General features: G+C 44.1%; 1 protein-coding gene across 6 annotated transcripts in view; it reads left to right on the top strand.

Moving 5' to 3' along the window:
- Nucleotides 1–3,314: 3,314 nt before the first annotated feature.
- The window catches only part of SIL1 (SIL1 nucleotide exchange factor), a 288,848-nt gene continuing 265,104 nt past the window's right edge, over nt 3,315–27,058 (top strand). For 5 of the 6 annotated variants that reach the window (XM_023735588.1, XM_023735592.1, XM_023735591.1 and 2 more), the window contains exon 1: nt 3,315–3,414. In XM_023735588.1, the coding sequence (XP_023591356.1) occupies nt 3,383–3,414 (32 nt within the window). In that variant the 5' untranslated portion in view covers nt 3,315–3,382. The remainder of the gene's footprint in view (nt 3,415–27,058) is intronic. The other variant, XM_023735590.1, reaches the window with a different exon arrangement.

Below are 27,058 nucleotides of genomic sequence, written 5' to 3'. Positions count from 1 at the left end.
TGCAGGGCCTAGAAACACTTTTTCTCTTTTTCTTTTTCTGCTGCTGAGGTCTTCAAAAATAAATCAGAGACAGCAGAGCATAGTCACCGGGGCCTCGAGGTCTCTTGAGGATAGAGGGGGTTAAAACTCTTGACTGCCACCAAAGAAGCTGCTGATATAGGCTCAAATGTGCCTGGGTCAGTAGGCTAGAGATTATCTGGTTTCTGCCCTGCCTTGACTGTTGAAGTCTGTTCCATCTGAGTACAGCCCACATGGTACTAGGCTAGTACTAGGTGGAGGACCTTGGTTCTGAAGATGTCCAGTTCCTTTTGGTCTCCTCTCTAGTGCCCTTGAGCTTCCTGTTTCTTTCATGTTGGCAGCTGGACTTAGCTTTTCTGGTAATGCTGAGGGCTCTGGCTTCACACTCCTGCCCTTGCACTGCCTTCCAGGACCACTAAAGCATTGGTGTCCAATAGATCTTTCTATAATGATGGAAATGTTCTATAATCTGAGCAGTCCAATATGGTAGCCATTAGCCACATGTGGCTATTGAGCACATGAAATGTGGCTAGTGAGACTAAGAAATTGAATTTTCAATTTTATTTAATTTTAGTTAAATTTAAATAGCTGCATGTGGGTATTGGCTACCATGTTGGACAACACAGCTTTGGAGAGTTCAGAGAGAAAACATTTTTGTTTTATCTGTAAAATGAGAATAAAATCTGCCCCGCCTACTTCACAAGGATGTTTAGAGCAAATGAGATGATGAATGTGAAAGAGCTTTACTCATAAGGGATATGGAAAGAAAGCAATGTGAACTGAGTTGCCTTATTCTTTTTTAATATTTCTTTTAAAAATGTTGTTTATATTTGTGTTTAATGGCCCATGCTGGGCTGTTTTGATTTGATCTATTTACATTTCTGTGTCTCCATTTAATCCTGAGCTCTTCTCAGAGTAAGAACCTGGTGGGGCTGTTTCACAGCTGTATCCCCACAGCCAATGGCTGGTGTGTACCTGGGTGTTCATGTTCAAGTGAATGAAATGTCTGGAGTCCAGAAGGATTCCTGGCAGCAGGATTTGAGCTGTATGGTGAAAACTGGGTGGGCAGAGAGGAGGCATGACAATACAATGGTGAGACAGCTAGGCCTCCTGGCTCCTTCTCCCCACACTCGACATTCTAGGCCCACCCAGAGAGAGCAGGGAGCCAATTCCTGATGCTTGGAATGATTTCCCACAATAGGATATCAGGCCTGTGGGAGAATTGAGAAAGACTGATCAGAGGAGAAATGATGTACTCAACACATTCTGCTTGTTAAGGAAGGCCAGATTTATCATATAAATTTCTGCCTAGCCAGGGGTCTGAGGTGGATGTTATGGTTTCCTTTGATTTGATTGATGGTGGCTGTGTTGAAGGTAATTTCTCACAGTCTCTACCCTTCCAAGCACCTGCTCTTCTGGGGTGTGAAAAGGGGAAGTTAGAAGCTCTCAACAGGGCTGCAAGGAAGAGACAGCTTTTTAGTTGTTGTGTACTTATTTGAAAGAAAATTTTAAATATATTTTTGCTCAATTACAAGAGTAATACAGGAAAACAGAGAGGAGACTACAAGGTCCTCCTTGCTTGGGGGCCATGTAAAAGAGGCTGCCTGCTAATCCTGGCCCTGCACACTGGCTTCAGCAGGTCAGGAGGCTTGAGTTCACAGCTAGTTCCTCTGAGAAGCTGATTTTCAGTTAGGGCTTTTCAAGGCTTGGGGCTGGGTGCACAAGATATCCCTTCCCTACATATCTGAGCTGGTTAGATTTGTCCCAAGGAGGAAACCAGGCCCCTGTGAGTGCTTGCAGCTTTGTCTAGCTGGACTCTCCTCTTGGCCCATGCATGCATTTTATTCATTCTATCATTGAGATTTGAGCTTACCTTATTTTAAGCATCTATTCTTGTAGCACTTTATATTTTTTACAGCACATTCCAGCTTTGATTGTAATTTATTTGTTCATTTTATAATTTATCACTCATGAGATAAATATTTGCTGAGCATTTATTATCTGTCCTTGCGGTACTAGGCAGTGACACAAGCTGGAATTATTCCTGAGCCCAGCTACTTTTGCTGCTGTCCTGGGTGTTCTATGGGACAGGAGAAGTATCTTCAGGGAAGTGTCCTATCTAAGCCATTCTCATAAACTGACACTCCCCATTCAACTATTGTCCAGGGGCTTATTCTGAGCCAGTTCTCTCTCCCCAAGCTGCCCACCAGGATTTGCTTAGTGGTCACAAAGTCAATTTTCCATCTGCTTGAAGTAAACATAAGCAAGAAGATAAACTGACCGCTAGATGCTCATCTAATACTTCAAAACGGGAAAGGAACGCCAGAGATAGGTTGATTGTTTGCTCTTGGGGAATATCTGCTGTCTGAGGGAGGTAATTTTTTGATTGCATTATCCTAATCTTCACTCACAGATGGCCAGGAATCACTGTGCTGGGCTCTGAGGGCTTTAGACAGGACCCTATTTTACTTTTCAGGTTAAGCATGTCTAGGCAAGGGGAAGGTCTAGCAGAGTGGTACAGTGGAAAGAGAAGACTACTTTGGAGGCACCCAAATCTGGCTTGAATTCTCAGTTCTACCACTTCCTTACTGGGTGACTTTGTGTAAGTCCTTTAACCTCTTTGATCCTCAGCTTCCCCATCTATAAAAACGGATGACAGTTCTGATCTTAGGAAGTTGTTATGAGACATATGTATAATGCACCTGTCACATATAAAATAAGATATTCAGTGGTAGAGCAGAATTAGAATTACAGGTGATTTTTATTTTTAAGATAATTGGTCGTTGTCAAAAATTCACAAATAATATAAAGGGTATGACTTGCAGGTGGCCTATTTTGCATGAAGTTTCAAAGGATCATTTATTGCTTCAGATTCTGCTTCTATCCCAGAGTCACAACAGCTTGATTTATTTTTACCCCATCCCCCCGCCCCCTCTGTTGCTTTTGTTTCCTGCCCCCTCTCTTGTTTTTGTTTCCTGAGAATCCTTCCGCGAGAAAGAAATTAGGCTGCTGGAAAATTAATAAACTTCGAACCTCCATTTTGTTCCAGCTTCCAAGCAAAACCAGGCTCTCGGGCGTCTTTAAACGTGTCTAAATCCAGCGGAGGGACACAGAAAAAAGTTCACGAGTTCCGTGATTGAGACACAAGGGGGCGGGACTTAGCAGAAGTCGAAAGAGGAGGAGCTAACAACTCCACGTGCTGGAAAGGGAGTGAGGCGGCGGGCCGCCGCTCTGGCAGGTTGCAATTGGGCGAGGCGGCGGACTACGTAATAGCCTCGCGCTCACGCGTTCAGACAGTCGCCACCGCGTCTGCGCACCCGGAGCTGGTGGCCGCGGGGGCCGCGTGGAATTGTGGGGGTTGTGTATGCCCCTCGGCTGCCGCGCGGGAAGCCGAAGGTAGGGGCGGTGAGGGCCGCTTGGCCCTGGAGTTGGGGGGGGGGGTGTCAGGGCGCTGCCCCGGCCTCCTCCGGCTAGCGGCCTCGGCGCCTTCCCGGCAATCTTCTGGGGGCCCCAAAACCCTCCCCCTCCTCCCACGCAGTGTCTCCCAAGCGGGAGGTCCAAGTGGGCCTTGGGCTTACTAGTTGTGTCAACAGACCTGGTCCCTCAGCTCATGGGCTGCCATACATACCATTCCCACAACCTCTTTAGTAATCCTTCTTAACGTCAGGAGATGTGGGATTCTGAGACTGGTTTCTGGTGCTGCTTCTGTTGTTTCCTTCTGCCAGCCTCAGTTTCAGCATCTGTCCAAAGAAAGGGTGCATTAGGTGATCTCCAGGATCCCCTCCACTGTTGGAATTCTGGCTCTGGGCCGGGAACTCTGTGTCTTCTCCAGCCAGCATATGGAATCGCGCCGTTCTGCCCCACTCTCCGAATTGCATTTTCGTAAATGAGACTCGCCTTTATAGGCGACATAGTGGTTAAGAGCTCAGGCTGCCAACCAGAAGGTGGGCGGTTTTGAGTTCACCAGCCGCTCCTTGGAAATCCTGTGGGGCAGTTCGACTCTGTCCAAAGGGTTGCTATGACGGGTTTTGTAGTAGAGGTTACAGACTTCGGTGTGTCTCAGATCACCTAGCGAGTTTGTGTATAGCCCTGGGCTCCACTCCCAGGGATTTCTGTATGGTGGGGCATGGGAATGACTTGACATACATGAGCCCCTGGGATGGGACCGCAGGTGGGAAAGGCGAGGAATCAGGAAAATACCCAACCCATGAGAGGCCAGGAGTTACAAGGCGATACCTTCAGGGAGGAAAAAAAAAAAAAAATATATATATATATAGACAATCTATATGTAAGATCAATTTTCTAATATTTTAAAATGCCTGGTTTGGTTCGAGCCCAGCTGGCTTTCCTGCCTCAATAAAAATAAAACCACAAACTGCTTTTAGGGATAGAGAGGACTAGATTAACACAGACTAGGTAGGCAGATCCTGAGGAGAAGAAAACCTCCATATTTGCTAAGAGAAGAAACTGATGTGTTTATAAACACTAACAGTATTTGCTTTGACGGTGTGAAAAACGTTGTGTGTCTTTTTAGCTCTCACCCCACCCAAATTTTTTCTTTTGTGATAAAAGTATAGCCAAATTTGGGGATTGGATAGGATTTTGATGGGAGCCAGGGCATGATGTTAGGATTGATGTTTGTGGCTTCGCTTGTGAACATGGCTCTTGGGTTAAGATGCTGTTGCTACACCAAATTTATTTTAGCCTTTAGGGTGTTTAATCTGTGAATTAATACATGTGTTGTTCTGATGAAATTGGCTATGGAGAAGACTTACTGCCCCCATTTTACAGGTGATAGGAATGGTAAATATGTTACTAGGGATGTGGCAGCCCAGGAATCAAAAGTTACCTGGTGCTTTGATTCCAGCTTTCATCCCCCTTCCCTGCTGTCTTCTGAAGGCCAGCTGTTACTTACTTCTCTGCAGAGGCCAACTTTGAGCCCTCGTGTGTTTCATTGGCAGGAAACAAGGGTAATTAAGTGAAATGGAAAAGCAACAAAATGGATTTTTAAATAATAGACATGCCAGAATTTAATGTTCCAAAGAATGTTCTCCTTTAGAGTGGTGTGTGTAGGTGTGGAAGTTGTGGATTAAAGGTGGCATCGTGTAGGTAATATGGCCATCATCCAAAGCAGTTTTGAAAATCCACCTCTGAAATTATCTCCACAGAGACTTAAAAAAAAAAGTCTACGGTTTTATTTACTTTTCAATAAGCTGAAATCTTTGAGGAGTACAGTATCACATGAATTCTGTGTTCAGTGGCCTTAGCAGGAAGGTTGCTCCCGGATTTGGCATGAACCATGCCACTGTTTTCAAGGGTGAGAATTAACCTTTTCCCAGATTACTCTGGTTTTGTTAGGCTTGCCACCAGGAGTCACTGTGTTGTTACTTGTTTTGTACACATAAACATATCTCCTGCCTAAATAGAATTCAGTTTCATCTCAGGCATAAACACTTTCAGTTTTAAGAAGAGCTGTCTACTCCCTCTGAATCGGCAAAAAGGGCTTTGTACCACAGCCTTCCAGATGTATTTGCTGTTTTAGAAGTCCTGTTTCCCGCAGGCCTCCCCAAGCTGACAGGGACATTAAAAAAAAAAATTAAAAAAGTGTTGAAAATATACACAACAAAACATCACTCCAACAATTTCTATGTGTATATTTCAGTGACATTGATTATATTCATGTTGGGCAATCATTATTGTTATCCTTTTCCAAATTATTCCACTGCCATTAATATAAACTCAATGCCCCCTAAGCAAAAATTCCACCTTTTCCCCTCCCTCCCATCCATGGTAACCACTATTAATCGTTGCTTATCCATGTGAGATCCTACAGTATTTGTCCTTTTGTGACTGACTGATTTTGCTCAGCATGATTTTTTTAAGGTTCATTCATGTTGTAGCATGCCATCAGGACTTCATTTCTCTTTTTTGGCTGAGTAATATTCCATTGTATGTATATACCACATTTTGTTTATTCATTCACCTGTTGGTGGACATTTGCTTGTTTCCACCTTTTGGCTGTTGTGAAAAGTGCTGCAATGAACATCGGTGTAGAGGTTTTTGTTTGCTTTCCTGCTTTCACTTCTGGATATATACCTAGGACTGGAATTGCTGGGTCATGTGGTAGTTCAGTGTTCAACTTTTTGAGGAACTGCCAAACTGTTTTTCACAGTGGCTGTACCATTTTACTTTCCTATCAGCAGTGAATGAAGATTCCGTTTCTCCACAACCTTGTGACACTTGTTTTCTGTTTTTTGATCTTTGCCATTCAGATGGGAGTGAGGTGGTATCTCATTGTGATTTTAATGAGGGAGCTCTTGTGGCACAGTGGTTAAGAGATGGCTGCTAACCAAAAGGTCTACAGTTCAAATCTACCAGCCACTCCTTGGAAACCCTATTGGACAGTTCTGCTCTGTCATATAGGGTTGCAGTGAATTGGAGTTGACTCAATGGCAATGGTTTTTTTTTTAATAGCTGATGAAGGAGCCTTGGTGCACAGTGGTTTAAGCACTCGGCTGCTAACCAAAAGGTCGGTGATTTGAACCTACCAGCTACTTTGTGGGAGAAAAATGTGGCAGTCCGCTTCCATAAAGATTTACAGCCTTGGAAACCCTATGGGGGCAGTTCTCCCTGTCCTGTAGGGTCCCTGTGAGTCAGAATCTACTCCTCAGCAGTGGTTTGGTGGTTTGGAATGGCTAATGACATTGAGCATCTTTTCATGCGCTTGTTGGTCATCTGAATATCCTCTTTGGTGAAATGTCTGTTCAAGACTTTGCTCAGTTTCTAATTTTTTCCCATACAAAAATTTATACATGCATTGTCATATGACCCTTATTGCTCTCCCCATACTGTGACAGCACACTCCTCCTTTTCACCCCTGATTCCCCATGTCCATTCAACCAGCTCCTAACCCTCTCTGCCTTCCCATCTTTCCTCTGGACTAAGTTGCCAGTTTAGTCTCTTGTATCTACTTGAGCTAAGAGGCACGCTCCTCACGAGTATCACTTTATGTCCCACAGTCCAGTCTTTGCCCATTTTTTGATCAGGTTGTCTTCTTGTTAAGTTGTAGAAGCTTATTTTTAATATAGGATATTAGACCTTTATTGGATATATGGTTCTCAAAAGGACATTTTTTAACTCTATAAGTCTCATTAATACATAGTATCAACTGCAGTTTTTTTATTAAACCCAAATGTCACGGTTAAGCAACCTTGTTACGTGAATTGTCTTCAGATGAATTAGCAGTTCTTTTGAAATGGACATAACAGACTTTTGGAGTCTGGTGAGCCTAAGTTTTGATTCTCAGTCTACCATTAAGTAGCCATATGACCTTGGAAAGGGAAATCCTGGTGGCATAGTGGTTAAGAGCTGTGGCTGCTAACCAAAAGGTTGGCAGTTTGAATCCACCAGGTGCTCTTTGGAAGCCCTATGGGGCAGTTCTGCTCTGTTCTATAGAGTTGCTATGAGCTGGAATTGACCTGATGGCAGCGTTTTTTTTTTAATGACCTTGGAATGTTGCTTCATGTCTTAGGTTCAGTTTTCTGCTTCATAAAAATGAGACTGATACTTTGAAGAGTGGTTAAGTGAGGTAATACACATGAAAGCCCTTGGAACATAGTTGGAATGCAATAAATTTTGTTTTCACCCTCAAAGAGTAAAGATTTGCTATTAATGAGAATATTCAAAACACATGACAGTCTCTAAAGGCAAGTTGTACCTTTTTCCAAATAGGTGGATGCCTTCCAGTGCTCTTTTCCCTTTTATATTAATATGTTTGTTGATTCATATGCTGACCTTCTCATCCTACCTCCTGTCTTTTTCTCCATTCATTCTTCATCCTTGCCTAATTGAAGCTGTTCTGCAGAAGGCTGTCTGCCAGTCTCTTGGAGTAAGCCTCTTTTCAGGAGAGCTAATCTGAACACTTACAGTGCCAGCCCCTTGGTTGTATGTTCCTAGGGATTTTTCTCTGGGGGTCCAGCTGGTGCTTAGATCCCGCTCTGTAGCACAGGCATCTCTAACTCCTGGATTTGGTGTCAATTTGGACAGCTGTCCTTGTGGAGCTAATCTTTTCTCTTTTTGAGTGATATGAATACTTTATCCTTCTCCGAGTCTGCCTTAAGCTGCAAGCCTTAGTCTTCCATAGCAGAAAGCTTCATATTTTAATTATATGTGGTCTGAAGGGGGGATATCCTGCCCTTTTCTTCATTTACTTTAGTCAAAGCCTTCACTGCTGAGTAGGGGAGGAGGAGAATAGCCTGTTGCCATTCAAGTGGTAATTTGGGTAACCTCTGATTCCTAAAATCAGCAATAACTGAGTTTGTCTTTGCGACAAAAACCTTCCTGTAAAAGGTTTAAGCTGCTCAGGACAAGTGTGAAAAACCACATGGAATTTTCCTGAAAAATGCTTGGCTTGTGAGGCATTCATACCTGACATCCTCACTTGTGTAATTTCCTACACTGGAGGCAGAATCCAATAGCAAGAGACCTATGTTTAGCTCAGACTTGTAGTTTCTTCAGGTTCCACCAGGCAGCTCTGGGCAATTCATGTACAAGGGTGTGTTTGGCTGTGTCTGCCCTCTCGTCCTCCAAGTCCTGCCCTTGGCTTCATGTTTGAGGCATTGAGAAGGAAGTAGCATAGTCAGTGTATGGGTACCATTCCATGCTAAGGCCTTGACTGAAGTCAGGGGCAGAGACTTCTGAGCCCAAGGTTGAGCAAACGGAAAATGCTAGTCTAGTCTCATGAATGCTGCTGAAGTGCTGTGAAGCCATGACAGCCGCTGTGTTTCTTCGTGTCACCTCATTTGTGAAATGGGAATGCCTTTATCTCTCTCTCCCATGAGAAGCATGAACAACCATCTTGGTTTACCCAGGACAAAGGATTTCCCACACGTGGGATTTTCAGTTCCAAAACCAGGAAAGTCTAGGGCAAACCAGGACAAGTTGGTCATCCTACCCATGAGCAGTATACAAACTAATGAATGTGCTATGCTTATGGAAACTAGGTCAACTCTTTCTTTGGTTATCTAATCAAATTCATTATTGCCTTTTCAGACCTGTTTTTTCCTAATCCCTCTCCTTCTCCCCCCAGGAAGTTTTACTACCATAGATATACTATGTATTTGTTAATGTACTGTCTCCCTTTGGAAGGCCACAAACCATTGTGATATCCAAGATTTTTTTGCTCCCCAAAATCAGTTTTCACCCCTGTCTCAGTCATCTAGTGCTGCTCTAACAGAAGTACCACAAGTGGATGGTTTTAACAGAGAGAAATTTATAGTCTTCACAGTCCAATAGGCTACGAGTCCAAATTCAGGGCATCAGCTCCAGGAAAAGGCTCTCTCTCTCTGTCGGCTCTGGAGAAAGGTCCTTGTGATGCCTCATTCTTTCCTTGGTCTGGGTGCATCTCAGTGCAGGAACCTCAGGTCCAAAGGATGCGCTGTGCCCCCAGCACCGCTTTCTTGGTGGTGTGATGTTACCATGTGTCTCTGCTCGCTTCTCTCTTTTATATCTCAAAAGAGATTGCATTAATTGTCAACCTCATCAGTATAACCTCATCACAGTGATAGAATTTATAACACATGAGGAGATCACATATAATCTCATCATAGTGGTAGAGTTTACAACACACAAGGAAATCACATCAGATCACACCATCATACAGTACTGGGAGTCATGACCCAGCCAAGCTGCTACCCACATTTTTGGGGGGACACAATTCAATCCATGACAACCCCCTTGGGGGCTATATTGTCCCCATTGAGAATGCATGCTCTCATTTTATAATCTAATACGATCATCAAGACTTGTTTTCTGTCTAGAAGATGCAACTTTTTCAATGCCTGAAACACCAAAACCAGTAAAAGCAGGGGAATATTATCTCATCCAATCCTCACATCAACTCCGTAAGATAGATGGTATTATCCCCATTTTACAGATGGAAAAACTGAGCTTAGTGAGGTTAAGTGATTTGACCTAAATCAAAAAGGTTGGTATATGACCAGGATTTAAGCCTAGCTCTGACTCCAAAGCTCTTCCTGTTACACTGTGCTGGCTCCCCACCCCCCAGCAAGTCTGCAGTTATAAGCAGGATGTTTGACTATTTAACTTACTTTTCTCAAGGCCCTACTAGGTACTAGGCCCTGTGTAAGATGTTGGGGACACTAAGGTGTAAAGTCAGTTCCTGCTATTGAGGAGCTCACTGAGTTGTTTTTCCAGGGTGGGGATGCCTTAGGGCTAGTGTTTTTGTCACCTTCTCCTGGTTGAGCATCTAGTGAGGTGGTTGGCTGTATTTAAGGGCCTTCATGGAAAGAATTAAGCTAGTTGGCCTTTAGCAGGGTCAAAGCTGTAAATTTGTCCTTACTGGTTCCGTTTCCCAACCAGCTGCACTGTTCCTAATCAGCTGATCATGTTGCCCACAGGGTATAACCCAAAGGGTATATGTAGCAGGCCTGGTAAGTTCCTTGGCAGTAAGATACTTGTGAGCAGTAGGATTAGTAAGGATGGCATTTCTACTTTGCTTTTTGATATTCCTAATAATTCAGAGCAGAAGTTGTTTGTCCCTTTCTGGAATTATTTCAGATTGTTTTAATGCTTAATGCTATTAAGAGAGTCAGAGAAGGACTGGAATGTGGGTGGAAATTGGAGGTGAGTGTGGGAGGTATGCTTTTTACTTGGACTTCTCCAAAGAGGCCGGAATTGTTTATTCTTTGTTTTTACCTTCTTCCAAATCTTGGACTTTTGAGATGTTCCGTTTACTGTCTGCTTCTCTGGTGCCTCTTGGGCCTTCTCTTTTCATAGCTGAGACTGCTGTTGGCCCAGGTGTTCTCTAACTGGATGTTGAAACCTTTGGGTAGTGTCTGATGTTTAGAATATGTCACATTTCACATCCAAAGAGAAATGGGGAGAGGTATGTTTCTAAGATTTGCTCACTTGGTCATGATAAGGGAAGTTCTTAATTATGCCCTTTTTCTATCACATTATCATCACAGGCAGAGAAACATCTCAGCAGTTAGTGAACCAAACTTTAGGTCTAGCTACTTCCTTCTCTCCAAGTAGTCTGTTCCTTTTGTCTTGTGACAGGGAAGAGTTTTAGAAATTAGAAAACAAGTCTGAAATGCATCCCAGAGGTGTGGTGAGGAAGGCTGATCCCAGTGGTCTTTTAAATGGAATTTCTTGACCTCTGGGAATAGTCTTATGCTTAAATGCCTCTCATTTCTGTGTGACTCCCAAGGGGACAGTGGCTGTCTGACCAAGTTCTAGAAGACTAGCAGGCTTCAGTCCAGTGGAAGTAACATAAAGTAGGACAATTGATACAGACAACATTGATCGATCATGCTTTGAGTTCAGTGGATAGTAAGCATTGGAAGCTTATGAGGCCAGCTCCTAAGTAAGGTCTTTAAGATCGATTTCTTGTCCCCTTTCCACTCTCCTTCCCAATATCATACTCATGGGTTGGGAGTTGAGTTTGATTGTATTGATGAAAAGACATCTTGGTCCTTGGACCCAGCTGCTGAAGTCTAAAATCACAGTGTTCTAGGCTGAAAGAGATCATCCTAGAGATCTTTATATGTTTCCTTGCAGCCACAGGGCTGGGTTGGTTTTTTGTGGTTCCTTGGGTGAGCAAAGAGTCAGGAGATAATGGATTCTAGTTCTGCTTCTGCCACTGCCCAATTACTCAGTTTTGTAAAATAGCTACCATTCAGCGGGTTCTTATTTTGCTGATGACAAAACCAAGCTTCAGAGAAGTGAAGTGAGCCACATACCTTTTAGGGCCACCAGTGTATATTAATGGCAGAGCTGGGACTCAAGCCAGGAAGCTCACAGAGGGTGACCATAGGAGTTGTTAGAATAGTTCAAAGTGTTGTAAGGATGCAAGATGCTATTACAGTTAAAAATCTCCAGGGAAGGAGAAGGCCCTGCCTCCATTGGCTTACTTGTCCATTACCTTAACAATCCTCACTGTTGAAGGCCTTTGGCTTTCATGTTGACTTTTCTACTCATGTCCAAGTGGAGCCCTGGTGGCGCAGTGGTTAAGAGCTTGGCTGCTAACAGCAAGGTCGATGGTTCGAATCCACCAGCCGCTCTTGGAAACCCTATGGGGCAGTTCTACTCTGTCTAGTAGGGTCACTGTGAGTTGGAATCGACTTGACAGCAACGGTTTGGTTTTCTGTGTTTTCATGCCAATGTGTGTTTCCTCTTGTTCTTACCTCAGTGAAGTAGATTTGAAGTTTTCTCCTGTATTAGGAGCAAAGAAATAGTGCATAGCCCAGATTGCCATAATTGTTTTCTGTAAAGAATGGGGCCAGATGCACCAGTGGACCTTATCTGGTGACCCAAGCAAACCTTTAATACATCTCTAAAAGAGAGAGAAGGAATGAATGGTATGTCAGAGTCGTTTAAAAATACTTGGAGTCAGATTCACTTGGGTTCATATTCTGCTGTCTACTTACTAGGTGTCAGATCTTGAGCAAGTTACTTATGTTTTCTAAGCCTTAGTTTAGGTTCATGATCTGTAAAGTGGGAATAGTAATAGCTACTTTTGTAGATGTCTTGAGAATGAATTGAGAGAATACATATAGAAAGTGCTTCCTCTGGCACAGTAGAAGTGCCCTGCATTGTCATCATTATCATCAGCAATGACAACAGCAGCAGTTTCCAGTTCCTGACCCAAGACTTGGTTTGAGGCTAAATTATGCTGACCAAGCCAGTTTTATCTAAACCATTGCATCATTGTCTCTCTTCTTTGGGGGTTGGTTTATTATTCATTTCAGCAGTCATAGCTAGCTCATGATGAGTAACTAAAAGTTGTGAATAGCAAGGAACTTTGCAGCTTCCCTGCAGTCTCCTTCCTTATGCGACTCTTCTTACCTTTCTGAGATGCTCTCTAATCGGGTGCCCAAGCCAGCAGACTCTATTTTCTGGGTAGTTTCTGACATGGGGATTTTACTGGAGCTGGACTGGCTGGTCCAGAGCCTGCGTGGGGCCCTCTGACAGTGTTCTCCTTGTCTCTTGCTTTCTGCTCTTCAGCCAGATGTGAAGCAGTTAGCTCATTAAGGGAACGTTGACTTCTGTCATGGCTTTCCTCTGATTTGTATGCCCATTTCTGGCCCTTGTGCGAGGTCAGGAGGGCACAATCAAATACACTGACCCGGATTTTGTGCTCAAGTTGACTTTCTGTCCCTTTGAGATTTACATTTGGTTCAGTGTGGCTGTGGGGGTGGATATGAGGCAAAAGCTCTTGATCTCAAGCCGAATTTTTAAGAACAAATAGCACCATTACTACAGCTTCTGCCTTCTTCAAATGAAGCAAATATAGTAAAACCTCACTATTTTGGGGAAAAGACCAATCAGAATTGGTAAAAAATAGAAATTAAAGAGTGCTTTTGAGGAATTGCCATTGTCTTAGGTCTTTTGGTGAGCCTCTGCAGTATCTTTCTCACCTAGTCTTACTGCTTCCCCTGTTTCCCATTATTTCTCCCAGGTTATTACAAGAGCCTCCTCCTGTCTCCTGTTTCTGCTCCCTCCGGGTCATCGTACATCACTGCTATGTCAGTCTTTCTATACACAGTGCTGTTGATCAGAGCACTTCAGTGGCACCCATTGGCTACTACATAAATTCCAAACATGTCAGTTGTCCTGGTGTTCCAAGCCTGTGGCAGTGTATTCCTGTCCTACCACTTTAATTATATCCTCTACCGTCACCCGCATATACCCTTTTCTCCTGATAAACTGGTCCATGTGGTCCTCTAAGCATGCGTCATGTTTGTGCCTCTGCCAGTTCCTTTTGCTCAGAATACCCTCTCCGTAGTGCCCTATTTTATACCTTAGAGCCAGCCTCTTCAGTGAGCCTTGTCTGATGCCTCCTCATCTGTATCGCCATAGCAACACCTTGATTATAGAATTCAGCTCGCTTTATTCGGGTTAGTTATTTGTCTCTCATTATATGAGCTTCTCAAGGACATGGGCTATGCTTTATTTTGTGTTCCCAGCATAATGCTCTGTTAACATGAACACCATAAATATTCTTGTTGAATATATTAACATGAAAGCTGGAGGAAAGATAATAAATCATGTTCAAACCCCATTTCTTCCCCTGACGCATTCCTTGACTACCCCCAGCCGACTCCCACAGCTGTTTTGTCTGAACTGGTCTGATTCCTTGGAGTAAGTCTTCTCAGCTGGATTATAAATTTCTGGAGGGCAGAGATTGCATGCCTCATGGTTTTTGTGTCCCCAGTCCCTAGCACAGTTCCCAACCCAGAGGATGTTCAGTAAATGCTTGTGAATGCAAGAGTCCTACTGTTTGGTCAGCTGATATGCCTGCCAGTTGATTTGCCTTTTCTGTCACTTGCTGGCCAGGGGTCTCCAACTGAGAAGTTTTCAGCATCAGGCAGGGAACAGTCATTGAGGCAACAGGAATTGGTGGGTCTTTGCCAAACTGGAGCACTCGTGTCCTTTCAGAGGGGTAGCTGCTACTCAGCCTGTTGCTGTCATGGATGAGTGTGGCTCTTCTGTGGCCTGATAATCTCATGTTGCAAGAGAAGCCAGAAATCTATATTTTTATGTGAAATCCTTGGGGACTACCAGACAACATCTGTGGTCCAGATTTGACCTCTAGGTCCCCATTGTGGCCTTTGGGTAGAGGCTAGAGTTTCACACATTTAAATTCCTTGTGGAGGAAGAAAAGGGGGAGGGGTATTACCTGAAAGCTTTTGAAGGAGTTTGGTGAACGCCTAGCTTTGGTTGAGAGCGTCCTGTAAATTTCTAAGGGCAGCGGGGTTTAATCTCTTGGGCAAGGTTTAATCTCTTGGGCAAGGTCCTGCAGAGCATCATCTATTGTTTGAGCTTTATCTTCCCTTGTATTCTGATTCCACTGGGCTATGAAAAGCAACTTTTGTCCCTAGAAAGATGGTGATTCAGGGACTTCTATTATTTTTGCCCTTTTTACTCAGCCTTTGCTTAGGCAGGTTTGATCGTTGTTTCTGCTTCTGGCTACTTCAAAGGTCCTAGTGGTCAGGCTGGTACAGCATGAGGATTTAGGGCCAGGCTTGGCTCCAGAGACCCCTCATGTTCATGACATCTCGGAGAAGGGGCTCTGGATGAACAAATACAACAGAAAGGGAAATATAGTGTACAAAATCATTGCCTAAATGTGGTCAGCCAAGGGGCAAAGTAGTGTAATAGACAGAGGGAGATCAGCACCTCCACAGAACCTTTAATTGGGCAATATCTTATCCTCTGGCTGGGTTCGAAGAGAAAGAAGGACCACCACAGCTTCATTCCTGCTCCAACTGAAACTGCCCCCCGGCAGTGCTTACTTGCTCGGCATTACCATCTAGGTCTGAGAGTATTGCCATCAGTGGTATCCCTATCTGAGGTGGAATGTAGCTGGTTGGATTATCTCCAGAAGGATACGTGGGAAACTGAAAACAGTGGTTGCCTCTGGTGACGGGGCCTGGGTGGCTGGAGAATGGGGGAGGAAGGAGCTTATTTTTCACTGTATACTTTTGTGGGCCTTTTCAAATTTGAACAATGTGCATATTTTGTTATTACTTTTTAAAATGTGCCTGAGCAGACTCATGTGTGATCTCTTCTTCAAATTCTACTCTGTCCTCTCTTTACTCTTGAAGTATGGGTTTCTTTGCAAAAACCTGGACCCAGTGACTGTAGACTGCCTCTCAGAGGTGTCAGCCTTGCCCCTCTGCTCCCCAGAAGTGTCTTAGGGGTTCTCATCCAGGGGTCTTTGGGATAACAATCAGTCCTAATGTACGTTCAGCATTTTGCTGTTTATAAAGGGCTTTCAAATACGTTATATGATCCTTAAGACATCCCTATTTTATGAACGTAAGAGGTTGAGGTTTGGAGAGTCTAAATGACTTACTCAGGGTCATACAGCTAGTTAGGTGTAGAGCTGTGATTCATCCAGGTAGGCATACCTCATCTTCATGCCCCTTGCTCTTAGTTCTTGTGGTAGTGATGCAGTCCTTTTTTGAATTCTCTTACTGGTTTCCAGAGCTGTTTCATTTGGGGCAGGATTGGAGTTGTAGTGGTCCTTCTTTCTCTTCTGATTTGAGCCCTCTCCTCTTTAGGACTTTCAGTTACATAGACCTCTTTTCTCTGGAATAAAGCGGTCAATAATAGGTTTCTCTATTTTTTTATATGGGGTAAACTAAGGGTCCTCATCAGAGTGTGATACCTTTTAGGGAAGCTTGAATTGACAGTCTCGTTTCTTTTTCTTTGCTGAGTATTATTGCTGCTATTAGGCAGAAGGCTTTGTTTCCAGGTTACAGATCTTTTTCAGCGAAGAAGTGTGGAATAGAATTGGAGGGACTTGTTTAGTCCTTGGATATAATTTAATACTCCACATCGCAGAGAGAGTAAACATTGTAAAGTGTGCAAGATGGGTTTGGATTAATATCCTGACAACATATGGCTTGGCATGTAGGGCATTCCTTGGAGACCCTCCTCACCATACACAGCTCGTCTTTGCCGGTGGCCCCCTCCCATAGGTCTTCCTAGCAGCTGTTGTGCATCTGGGTGAATCATCAGCCTTCCTAAGCTTGGGGAAGGGAGGAACAATTTTAAATGATGAAAGGCCTCAAACAGAAGGTGAAATAAACAGACAAACCTATGAGACAGTGTGTTTTAGTACTACTCAGTTTCCCCTGGGTTTGTCCGGTATATTCAACTCCACTGGAACACTGGCTGATCCTCGCCACCAGTCTCTTCATAGTACAACATTGAAAATCACCTTGCCCTTTCTACTCTGCTGTCCCTGATGTCACAGGTGTGGAAGGTCTCTGGATGCTGCAGAGAGGCAGAGAGAACTGTAGAGGAAGGTTCATTTACTTCTAAGGACCAAGCAGAAATCCTTGGCTTTTCACCTCTGATACTTCCTACTTAAATCAGAGTTAGGTGGCCTCCAAAGAAAATTCTGTGCATCGCTGACACAGCTTGGAGTAGGGAGGCTCCTGGTACCTCCTTTGCAATCTCCGAAGATAACTTGTTGGGGGCATGTAGAGATCATACCCAGATTGTCTTTGCCTCACCCAGCCCTGACCTGTGCTGTGCCAAGCAAAGTTGTCCTAGAGAGAGGTACCAGCTGGTGACTTAGTCAGGGCCTCACTGGTGGGCAGCTTTGTAGGTCTGAAAACTTAGCTTTCATAGTTCACCTAATTTTAAGTTCTAAGGGGCTGTCTTAGGCACATAAAATTCATAAGAGACCATCAAGCCACAGTTGCAGTTAATTAACTCTGACAAACATGACTACCAAGTTGATTTGTGTGGATGGGAAGAGCATTCTGTGCCCTATAAGAAGTAAAAATTAGGTGGGAAGCCTGATCACCCTTAGAGGAAATCAAAGCGAAGAATGGTGGAACGCTCTTGGGCAGGAGCGTCAGATATACCCAGATTTAGACCATGTACTAGATGTGAAATTTTAGATGAGTTATCTAACCTTTCTGATCCTATTTCCTCATCTGTAAAACCTCCTGGGGTTTTCAGATAAGCACAGAGTAAGCATTCAATAAATGTTTTGAATTCACTTGCTCTCCTTTCTCCTCCTCTCCTTCCCACTTTGTCCTAGGACTACACCTGTAGTCTGGCCAAAATATACCTGTTAGTTTGTTAAGACACCTTGGAGTGTATTGGAGATAGCCTCATTTTTGTTCTCTGCATTCCCTTCTCTACATGGCCCTTCTGTTACCACCGGTTATAGTAAGAACAACTAGATTCTAGCTCTCATCAGTCATTTTCCACCCAAGGATTCTTTCTGGTCACCATTTAGTCCACAGTTACTTACTGAGCACCCACAATGTGCCAGGTACTGCTCTGTGCCCTGCCTTCAGTAATACCTCTCCAGACCTCCTTAAATGGACTAATCCTGTGGATGGCTGGTCTTGTTCATTCTGTGTCACTTCATATTAATTTCCTTCTAAGAGGGCAGTCTACTTCCTAGACCTAGAGGACAGTGTCCCTTTGTGCTGCCTGGGCCTTACCTGCTGGCTTGGCTGCTCCCAAGCGATGAGTGCAGTGTGCTGAGGCTGAAGGAGAAAGCCCTCCGGGTTACTACTGCCTCTGCCACACCTGTCCCAAGAGCCTGCGCGTGGCACTCCTGAATGTTCCTTTTCTCCTTGCACACAGATTATAGTGTTCACTGGTAATTTAAGTTCACATAACCTTCTGCCCCCCTCCGCCTTAAAAAAAAAGCCCTGTGTATTACAGGGTAGAGAACAAAGCAGGCCGGCCGGGGTTCCCTGGCAGGCGTTTTTTTTATCATGTGTATTTTTTATGTAGCCTCACCATGGGTTGTCTTTACTTTAATAGGGCTAATGTGTAATTCAGGCATATTGATATTCTGCAGTCATAGAATTTTATATCTTTCTCTGTATTGTTTGTCATAAATAGTGTGACAGGTAAACTCAAGGGCTTTGGCTGACAGAAAAGTGAGACTTCTCTGCTTTGGGCTCCAGACTCCATCCTGGCCTCCAGTGGGCTCTGCATAAGGAAGGCCCTGCAGCCCAGATGAGGGATTTCTCATCTTCAAAATAGGGCTTTGAAGATCGCTCTCTGCTCCCCCTTCCTCTCCGTGTTGCCAATTTTACCAGCAGTTGCCAAGAAATGTGTAGGGGGAAGCAGACAGAATGGCTCTCTGGGAGCCATTTATTTGAGAACTCCTAGTGGAGAAATGCATTTTCCTCTGCTTCTTCTCTTGGTGTGGTGTGTAGCATTGTGATTTGGTACTGCTTGTCCGTCTGCAATACTGAAGCCTGTGTATGAGTCCTCCAGCCCTTTTGGGGTTGCTAGCTGGTTGGTGTTTCCCCCAAATTCCATCACCTTCCTGGGAGGGAGGTGGGTGTCAACAATTAAGGACCTGTTTCTGGCACTGTGACCATGGAAGGCATGCTGGGTGAGACCAGATGAACTGTGTTTCCCATTGCTACTGGGGCTGGGCATTTGCTGCAGTTGGATTTAGCTTTAAGAGTCACACCAGAGGCTTGGTTGGAAAGGAGAGACCACTGAATAATTATTGCTTATGTACCAGTTAAAACTATCAACCAACAGATGTCAAGTGCAGGAAAAAAGCACCATAATGTTATTATAATGGCATAATAGTTACCATCATAATAATCAGCTGGCATAGCTTTTGATAAGAGGCAGATCCTGAAATGAGCGTAGGGGGAAGGGTTAACCTTGAACTACAGCACAATGAATGGGTGCTTAAACCTTGTATGAAGTACCGTGTGGTCGTGGAGAATTCAGGTTTGGAGTTGCTAACCTCTCTGCATAGCCAGGGGAGCTATGGGGACTTTAGCTGGGGTTGTTTTCCTGGTAGTATGAATAGAACACACTTTTTTTTGGTTTAAGGTGCTCTGGACTACCTGGTTATCATCCTAGCCCCCACCAGCAGTTGGTTCTGGGAAAGGCAGAGACTTTATCCTTGTGGGCTCATATGGGATTTTCAGAAAATCCAGCCTCATTCCCATTCCTGCAGATAGTGAACTCTGGCCCCTACAGCGAACTGCACTCCATCCCTAGGTAGTGGTGGTGTATGTCAGTTGTGTACATGCAGATTGTGGTGGAGTCTTCTCATGCAGAGCAGGCTTTCTGTTCCCAGATAGCTTGCTGGAGGTTGCATTCCCATTCTAGTTAGGAAGGCGATGGCAAAGGGGTGAGGAGAGGAGAAAGGGCAGCAGCAGGGCTGGGCTCATAGATGACCCCCAAAGGCCGCAGTCGCATAGAAGAAATAGTCCCTGCATTCAGGCAGACCTGGGTTTGGCTCCTGACCTTGCCACTCACTAGCTGTTGGGCTGGCTGCTTAACCTCTCTGAGCATCAGTTTCCCATCTGTACATGTGCTCATCTATTTGTCATTTGTTTTTCACGAACATCGCTGTCTGAAGTGCCTGTCACTGTGCCTGCCCACCCTAAAGGATAGAAGAACAGGAAGAAGACTCTCCTGCTTCTGTAGTGGGGAATTTTGGCCTTAACTAGAGCTTTATGTGACCTTCCTTAGGGCTGATGCTGCTTCTCTGAGCCACAGTCTGTAGACCTCTTTCGAAGCTGCCGCATCAGGGAAGACTTTGATATTTAATGTTTGGACACATCTCTGCTTTGTCCAAGGAGTAAGAGATGGGACTTTAAATCCCTTCATGGAATGGTATACCTGCTTCTGCCTTAGCCTCCTGTGGCCTCGCCTCCTCCCTTTGTTTCTTTGGGTGGGTCACTTGTGGGCACCACCTGCCCTGGGGAACACTTGGTTCTTGCAAGGGCTGCTTGGTTGTCTGGCTTAGTGTCTTTACTGGGTAAAGATTTTTGTGTTTCTACCTGTTTGGGTCTTAGCTGTGGATTTTTATTTTGGAAGCCTGGGGCACTCAGACAAGGTGATAATCTTGTTAGACTGTTTTTGGCTGTAGGCCAGCTTATCACTATGGCTACCACCAGCCTGAGGAATGGCAGGACATGGAAAGTAACTTCTGTAAGAAATCTGGGAATGATGAAGGGGGAAGGGCAAAGAAGAGTTTGGCTTAAGGTCACCTGGGGAGAACAGATTCTCTGAGCAGAATGGCTTGATTTGGATAGAGCTTCATTTCCTCTCTCCCTGAAATTTTGTTCTTTTGGTCAACAAACATAGAGCACATGTTACATTCCAGACATTGTATGCCTATGGTAGGCCCTGGGATACCAGCATGATCAAGTCAGATACAGTTCTTGCTTAGAGCGTATTGATGAATATAGACATTAATCCAATTATAATCACACACATAAGTGTAAAATTACACTTGTAATTAGTGTTAAAAGAAAGGAATGTGGTACCATGAGAACCTTTGACAGCGATTTGACTGAGTCCTGGAATTAAGAGGGTATCGGGGAAGGCTTCCTTGAGAAAGTGATGTTTGAGTTAAATTGTGAAGAATAGATACATATTTACTAAGCAAAGTGGGATGAGGTTGAAGAGCATTTTAGGCAGAAGGCCTAGCTTTTGCAGAGTTTCCTTGAGATCAAAGAAGTATCACTTCTACGAGGAACTGAAAGAATGTGTGGCAGAGCACAGAGTGAGAGGGAATGGGTACAAAATGAGGCTAGGGGAATTGGCAAAGGCAGACCATGTGGCTCTCAAGCCCTTGGTAAGGCATTGTGTGTTTACCTGGAGAGCAGTGGGAAGCCTTTGGAGGGTAGTCAAGAATGGTTGTGGTGGTGAGTTGATTTGATTTGCATTATGAATAGATCACTGTTGGACAGTATATTGGATGAGTTTTGATGAGGGAGCGAGAATGAAGATCAGAAAAAGAACATTATTGTAATAGGTTCCCTGTTTTCCTTCAGTCAGCTAAATGGTAATCTTGAGACTGACCCCTGAAGTGTTGCCTTGTTCCTCCTGATTCAAGTCCTCTCTCAGTGCCCATAATCAGCATGTTATTGGGGCCACCTGGCCACTCAGTAGAAGTGGTGGCTCGGGGTGCCAACATTTGGCATTTTTCCACCTGCCCATAAAGAGGCCCGGAGGTTTCAGACCTGTCGCTTGTTAACATCTGACAGCTACAGAGCCCTTTGTAACCTGCTGTCTCGCTGTCCCTCTGTTGGCTGCCACTACCAGGCAGGGGCTACCCCTTTCACCTTGGGCTGCTTAAGCTACTGACTCTGGCAACTCCCTGAGATATGATGTCTCAAGTTAGCAGTGCCAGCACCTGCAGTTTGTGTAACATTTAGTTCTGGTTGATATAGGTGTGCACGTGTTCTCTCTTGGCAGTAGCCTATGTCTAGAGGGCAGGAAAGGGGCTGGAGTTACTCTTGCCACTGTATAGCCTATGGTATAAGGAAGCCTGGGTCAATCAAATGCTGTCAGACCAAGTGTTATGTGCATGGTGGGCGGTTCCAGACCGTAGACCAAAGCCCTTCCTTAGAGGTACGGTGGCCTTGCCCACTGTTTCTTTTACTTACTCATCTGGAAGGCCTTACAGCACAGTGATTAGGAGCATGGCCTGTGGACTTGGACAGACTTTTGTGTAGAATCTCAGCTTCCCCATTACAAGCTTTGTGACCTCGGATGAGTTACTTTGCTTCCATGACTCTTAGTTTTCTCAGCTTTAAATGGGGAATAATAATAGTACAGTGAAACCTATAAGAGCTGGAACATGACAGGACTGCCTGTTTTCCTCTGTCTCGTAAGTTTTTCACCTTTGACAGGCTGCAGTCTTATCACTTTTCTGTTGTTCTCTGTTAGTGGAAAATATCTGAGTTTTCCTTCTCTGACAGGTTTCCGCCTTACACAGTTCAGGCTTTCGGAGGTTTTACTGTAGCTACCTTACAAGGTTATTGTGAAGTGTAAATGAGAACATATAAAAGGTGCTTAGCACAGTTCCTGCACGGAATAAAGGCTGAATAAAAGATGGTAATGATCTTAAGACTAATTTGGCCAACATTTTTCCCCCATGTTTGCTATGTGCCAGGCTCCATGCAGGATGCTGGGGAAACAGGTATAAAGATGTGATCCTGGCTTTGAGGTTCTCAGTCTTGTGGTTGCCTCTCTGGACACTTGTCCTGTGTGGTCATGCTTCAGCAACCCAAGGAGCTTCCCTAGGGAGTAGCCTTGAGGGGATCCAGACCAGATGCCCACTTGGTGACAGCATTCTCTGGTGAAAATTGTTCCAGGTCCTCCTCTGGGCCTTCTCCTCTTCTGTGACACCAGCCTCCGCACTGCTTGGGGGCAGTGGGTGCTCAGCTGTTGGTATGGTGGCTCACTTCCTGCTAGGACTGCACCATCTGGAACAGCCTTCTCTTTTTGCTGCCTCATAAGTCTCCATATCTGGTTGTGAACATCCCTGCCCTCTTGTCTGTTCCTTAAAACACTCTATCCTGCTGTTAATTTTCCTTTGTGAAGTACAGTGAGGGATGGTTGACATAGAAGAGACTGTGAAAAATAAGCCGGTGTCATGGATTGAATTGTGTCCCCAAAAAAATGTGTGTAGCAACTTGGCTAGGTCATGATTCCTAGTATTGTATGATTGTGTTATCTGATGTGATTTCCTTATGTGTTGTAAACTCTGCCACTATGATGAGATTATATGTGATCTCCTCGTGTGTTGTAAATTCTATCACTGTGATGAGGTTATACTGATGAGGTTGACAAGATCAGTGTCTTAATGCAATCTTTTTTGAGATATAAAAGAGAGAAGCGAGCAGAGACACATGGGAACCTCACACCACCAAGAAAGCAGTGCTGGGAGCAGAACGCATCCTTTGGACCTGAGGTTCCTGCACTGAGATGTTGCCAGACCAAGGAAAGACTGAGGCATCACAAGGACCTTTCTCCAGAGCCGACAGAGAGAGAGAGCCTTTTCCTGGAGCTGATGCACTGAATTTGGACTTGTAGCCTACTGGGCTGTGAAAACAATAAATTTCTCTCTGTTAAAACCATCCACTTGTGGTACTTCTGTTAGAGCAGCACTGGATGACTAAGACAGCCGGGTTCTATTTTCTGTAAAGGTTATTTCAGTACTGGGTTATTGAAATAAAGTTCTTACCAGTGGTCTTAGGGGGAAATGACTTTTAATGGGGTTGTATTTGGTGGAGGTGTTGGAAAAGGATAATTTGATTACATTTGATTTCTTTGTTGGGGGAGAAAAACCAAAGCCCTTTGTGTTCTCCAAACTGGTACCTATATTGGCAGAGAAGATGAGAAGATTTGTTTGTCTAGAGTTGGGAGTGGTATATGTAGGTGACCTGTGCATGCACTTTCGTCCTCATTCATGGGAGAGTTTGGGGTTGCCATGATGAGTTTGTATGTCCCTTCATTCACTCACCAGTCATTTTTTAAGCTGTGTGCACTGCACTCTGTAGGAAGAAGTAGAATTCCACTTCTGCCAATTATTACCTTTGTGACCTTGTGCTGATTACTTCTGTGACTTTATTTCCTCATCTGAATAAGGGTGTACTGATACCTACCTCCTGGGGCAGTTATGATAAAATGAGATAATGCAAGTCATATGCCTTGATGGGCCTGGAACGTGGTAGGTGCTTAATGAATGGTGAGGATTGTAATGCCTTCAGAGAACTCAAACCCCCTTAGGGAGAGAAACCATGGACCCTAGGTGCTGAGAGAGCCTGGCCAAAGGGCATGGGACAGTGAGGTTGGCTTTGACTAGTTAGGGAAGATTTCTTGGAGAAAATGTCAGGCCCCAATCTGTGTCCCTCACTGGGGAAGATGAGCGACTACTTCAAGTAGAGGGAAGGCGATGGGCAGAAGCCTTGAGTGGTAACCCAAAAGAACTGTTGTCTCTTTTCTCCTTGTCACGGAAGGGAGTGGAATAATAATCATCATTGCAAAGTGGTTGGAAGCCCTGGTTCATGAGTCAGACAGACCCAGGTTCCCGTCTTGCCTTTGCCATGTACTTGTTATGTGACCTTGGGCAAGTCATTTTGCCTCTTCTCTGAGCCTTGATTTCCTCATCTGTAAAGTGGAAATAATATCTACGCATAGGTTTGGGTGAGGAATAAAGAAAATAATGTATGTAAAACACGTAGCGTGGTACCCTTTACGTAGTACATGTTCAATAAATGATAGATTTAAAAAAAAAAAAAAAAGAGCAAGCATTTCCCTTGGGAAATTAAACTGTTCTAAACCTCTGTGGCCAGAGACTTTTTTTGAAGAATCAGTCTACATCTTGGAATCAGTTATTAACTTCCCTCAGTAAGTTCTTAAGTAACATATCACTTCCTTGCCTCTAAGTATGATGGTATGGTTTACCATCATACTTACAGTAAATCCAAACTCCTCACCTTGGTTACAAGGCCTTTCATGATCTGATACCTGCCTGCCTGCCTTGGCAGCCTCGTTTCCTAAACTCTCCCCCTTGCCTTTTATGTTCTGGCCACAGTGACTTTGTTTCTCAAACAAAAGGTGTTTGCTCCAACGGTACTTGCTACCTCATCTTCACTTGATTGGTTCTTTGCCATTCAGATACCAGCTCTGCTGTTACTGATTAGAGAGACCCTTCCTTTTCTCTGGTATAAAGTAACTACTCATGCCACCATAACATAGCCATCTGATATTTTTCTGGTTTGTTTGCTTCTTGTTGACTCTGTTTTCCCTCCACCAGAACGTAAGTTGCATGAGCATAGGGACCATGATTGCCATGTTCACAACTGTATTCCTGGTGCCAGGAACAGTGCCTGAAACATAGTAGATGATCAAACAGCATTTGTTGAGTGAATGAGCTTGTGAATGAAAATGTATTCTGTTTTCTTATTATGCAGAACTTGGGAACACAGGTGTTCACAGTCATACTCTTTTTTTCCTAAATAAATGTAATTAAGGTGATTTTTTTTTTTTTCTTGTTCATTACTAAGGGTACCCCCTCACTCCAACACCATCATTTGGAACTTTCTGAGGAGAGGCTGTGTTCCCCTTGCTTCGTTTTATTTGGCTTTCTTCCTGGAGTTTTGTTATTGGCAAGAGAAGTTTGTGGTTGCTGGGCTTTGGGTATTGGTTTTTAGGTTTTCTGTTATAAGCAAGCTTCAGTACATTTTCTTGGAATAAAACAAACACAAAAGCTCACCAGGACAAGGCAAATTTATCTCACTTTGATTTTCTACTGACACTTTTTGCAATACTACCTAAGTTCTTAGACAAGGGCATTAGACAAGAATTGACAATGGCCAGATGGAAACAAATTCACATAATGTGAGTAAATTTTGGTGGCAAGGTGAGACATGGAGAGGTCAGAGAGGATAGCACTTCTCTTTCTGGCAGTGGCCAGATTTTTGATGGCAAGTGTTGGCAGCATGAGTGAGGCCCTGGGTCAGTAACTGTTACCCTTTCAGAGGGCCTGTACTCGGGAATGCTGTAGGAACTGTAGTGGGCTGCTTAGTGATGGTAGGCCCACATGCTGAGGCCTAGGCAATCCTTCATCTTTGCTAAGGAATCACTCCCAGTTCCTTAGAATAAGGAGGAAGTGGGACCCCAGCAACCTTTGCAAATGTTTGAGTCCTAAATGTTATCAGAGCTCAGTGGCCTGGTTCTAAATCTAAGAGCAGGCAAGGATGTCTGGAGCAGGCTAAGCAGAAACATGGATTTGTATTTCTAAAAAAGTTCTGTATTTACGGAGAACAGTAGCCTTGCAGATACTGGTCTCCACTCATTCCTGGGACTCCTTTTCTCCCACCCAAAGCCACCTTCTCCTTTTCCTTTCCTCTACCCACATAGTTGGAGCCCTGGTGACGCAGTGGATAAGAGCTCAGGCTGCTAACCAAAAGGTCGGCAGTTCAAATCTACCAGCTGCTCCTTGGAAACCCTATGTGGGCAGTTCTACTGTGTCCTATAGAGTCGCTATGAGTTGGAATTGACTCAGTGGCAATTGGTTTTGATTACCCATGTAGTTACTTTAACCTGCCTTAGATATTGTTGACTCTTCACCATTTATAAAACTCTCAAATATAGGACACTGGACAGCTTGTTTGTCAGCTTTCTCCTTTGCTTATTTTCCAGTTTTGAAGGACTTAGCCTAATGGCTAACTTAGGTTACTCGGTCACACTTGCTACTACTTTAAAGCTGGTATCTTAACTTGCTATAGTTACTGACCATCTCACACCCCTCTAGGGTAATGTTTAACTTACCTTTAAAGTCATCTAGAAGTCTACTTTTAGTAAAGGAATTTTTTTTTTTAATGCAATAATTTTAGCTTATAATAAGCTAGCAAGACAGGTATTTGAAGGTTTTGGAGCCAGAAGGTGGCTTTTTGGTAAAACAATGAGTTGCTCTCAAGCAACTTTCTCTGGGCTCAAAAATCATTATTAAGCCTCTCCTCACTTCTTTCACCTCCCCTTTTAAGTCTTTTCTGGGCTGAGTGATGATCCCTATTCCTTTCATCTTTTTTCACTTGTACTATTTCCTGGCCCTTGTGTTGTTTCTGCAGTGCTTGTTCAAAGGAGTGCTTGCTTTCAGTGTTCTTCACAGCTGTCTTCTGGGCCAGGGTTTTGGTAATGTGTTAGGCTTCATCCCTTCCATCCCTAGCCTATAACATACCTTTCTGTGTTGGTAGAA

The sequence above is a fragment of the Trichechus manatus genome, unplaced genomic scaffold (assembly GCF_000243295.1).
Source record: "Trichechus manatus latirostris isolate Lorelei unplaced genomic scaffold, TriManLat1.0 scaffold00080, whole genome shotgun sequence".
NCBI lineage: Eukaryota > Metazoa > Chordata > Mammalia > Sirenia > Trichechidae > Trichechus > Trichechus manatus.
Note: the sequence above shows the minus strand (reverse complement) of the source record. Positions and strands in the feature narration are given on the sequence as shown.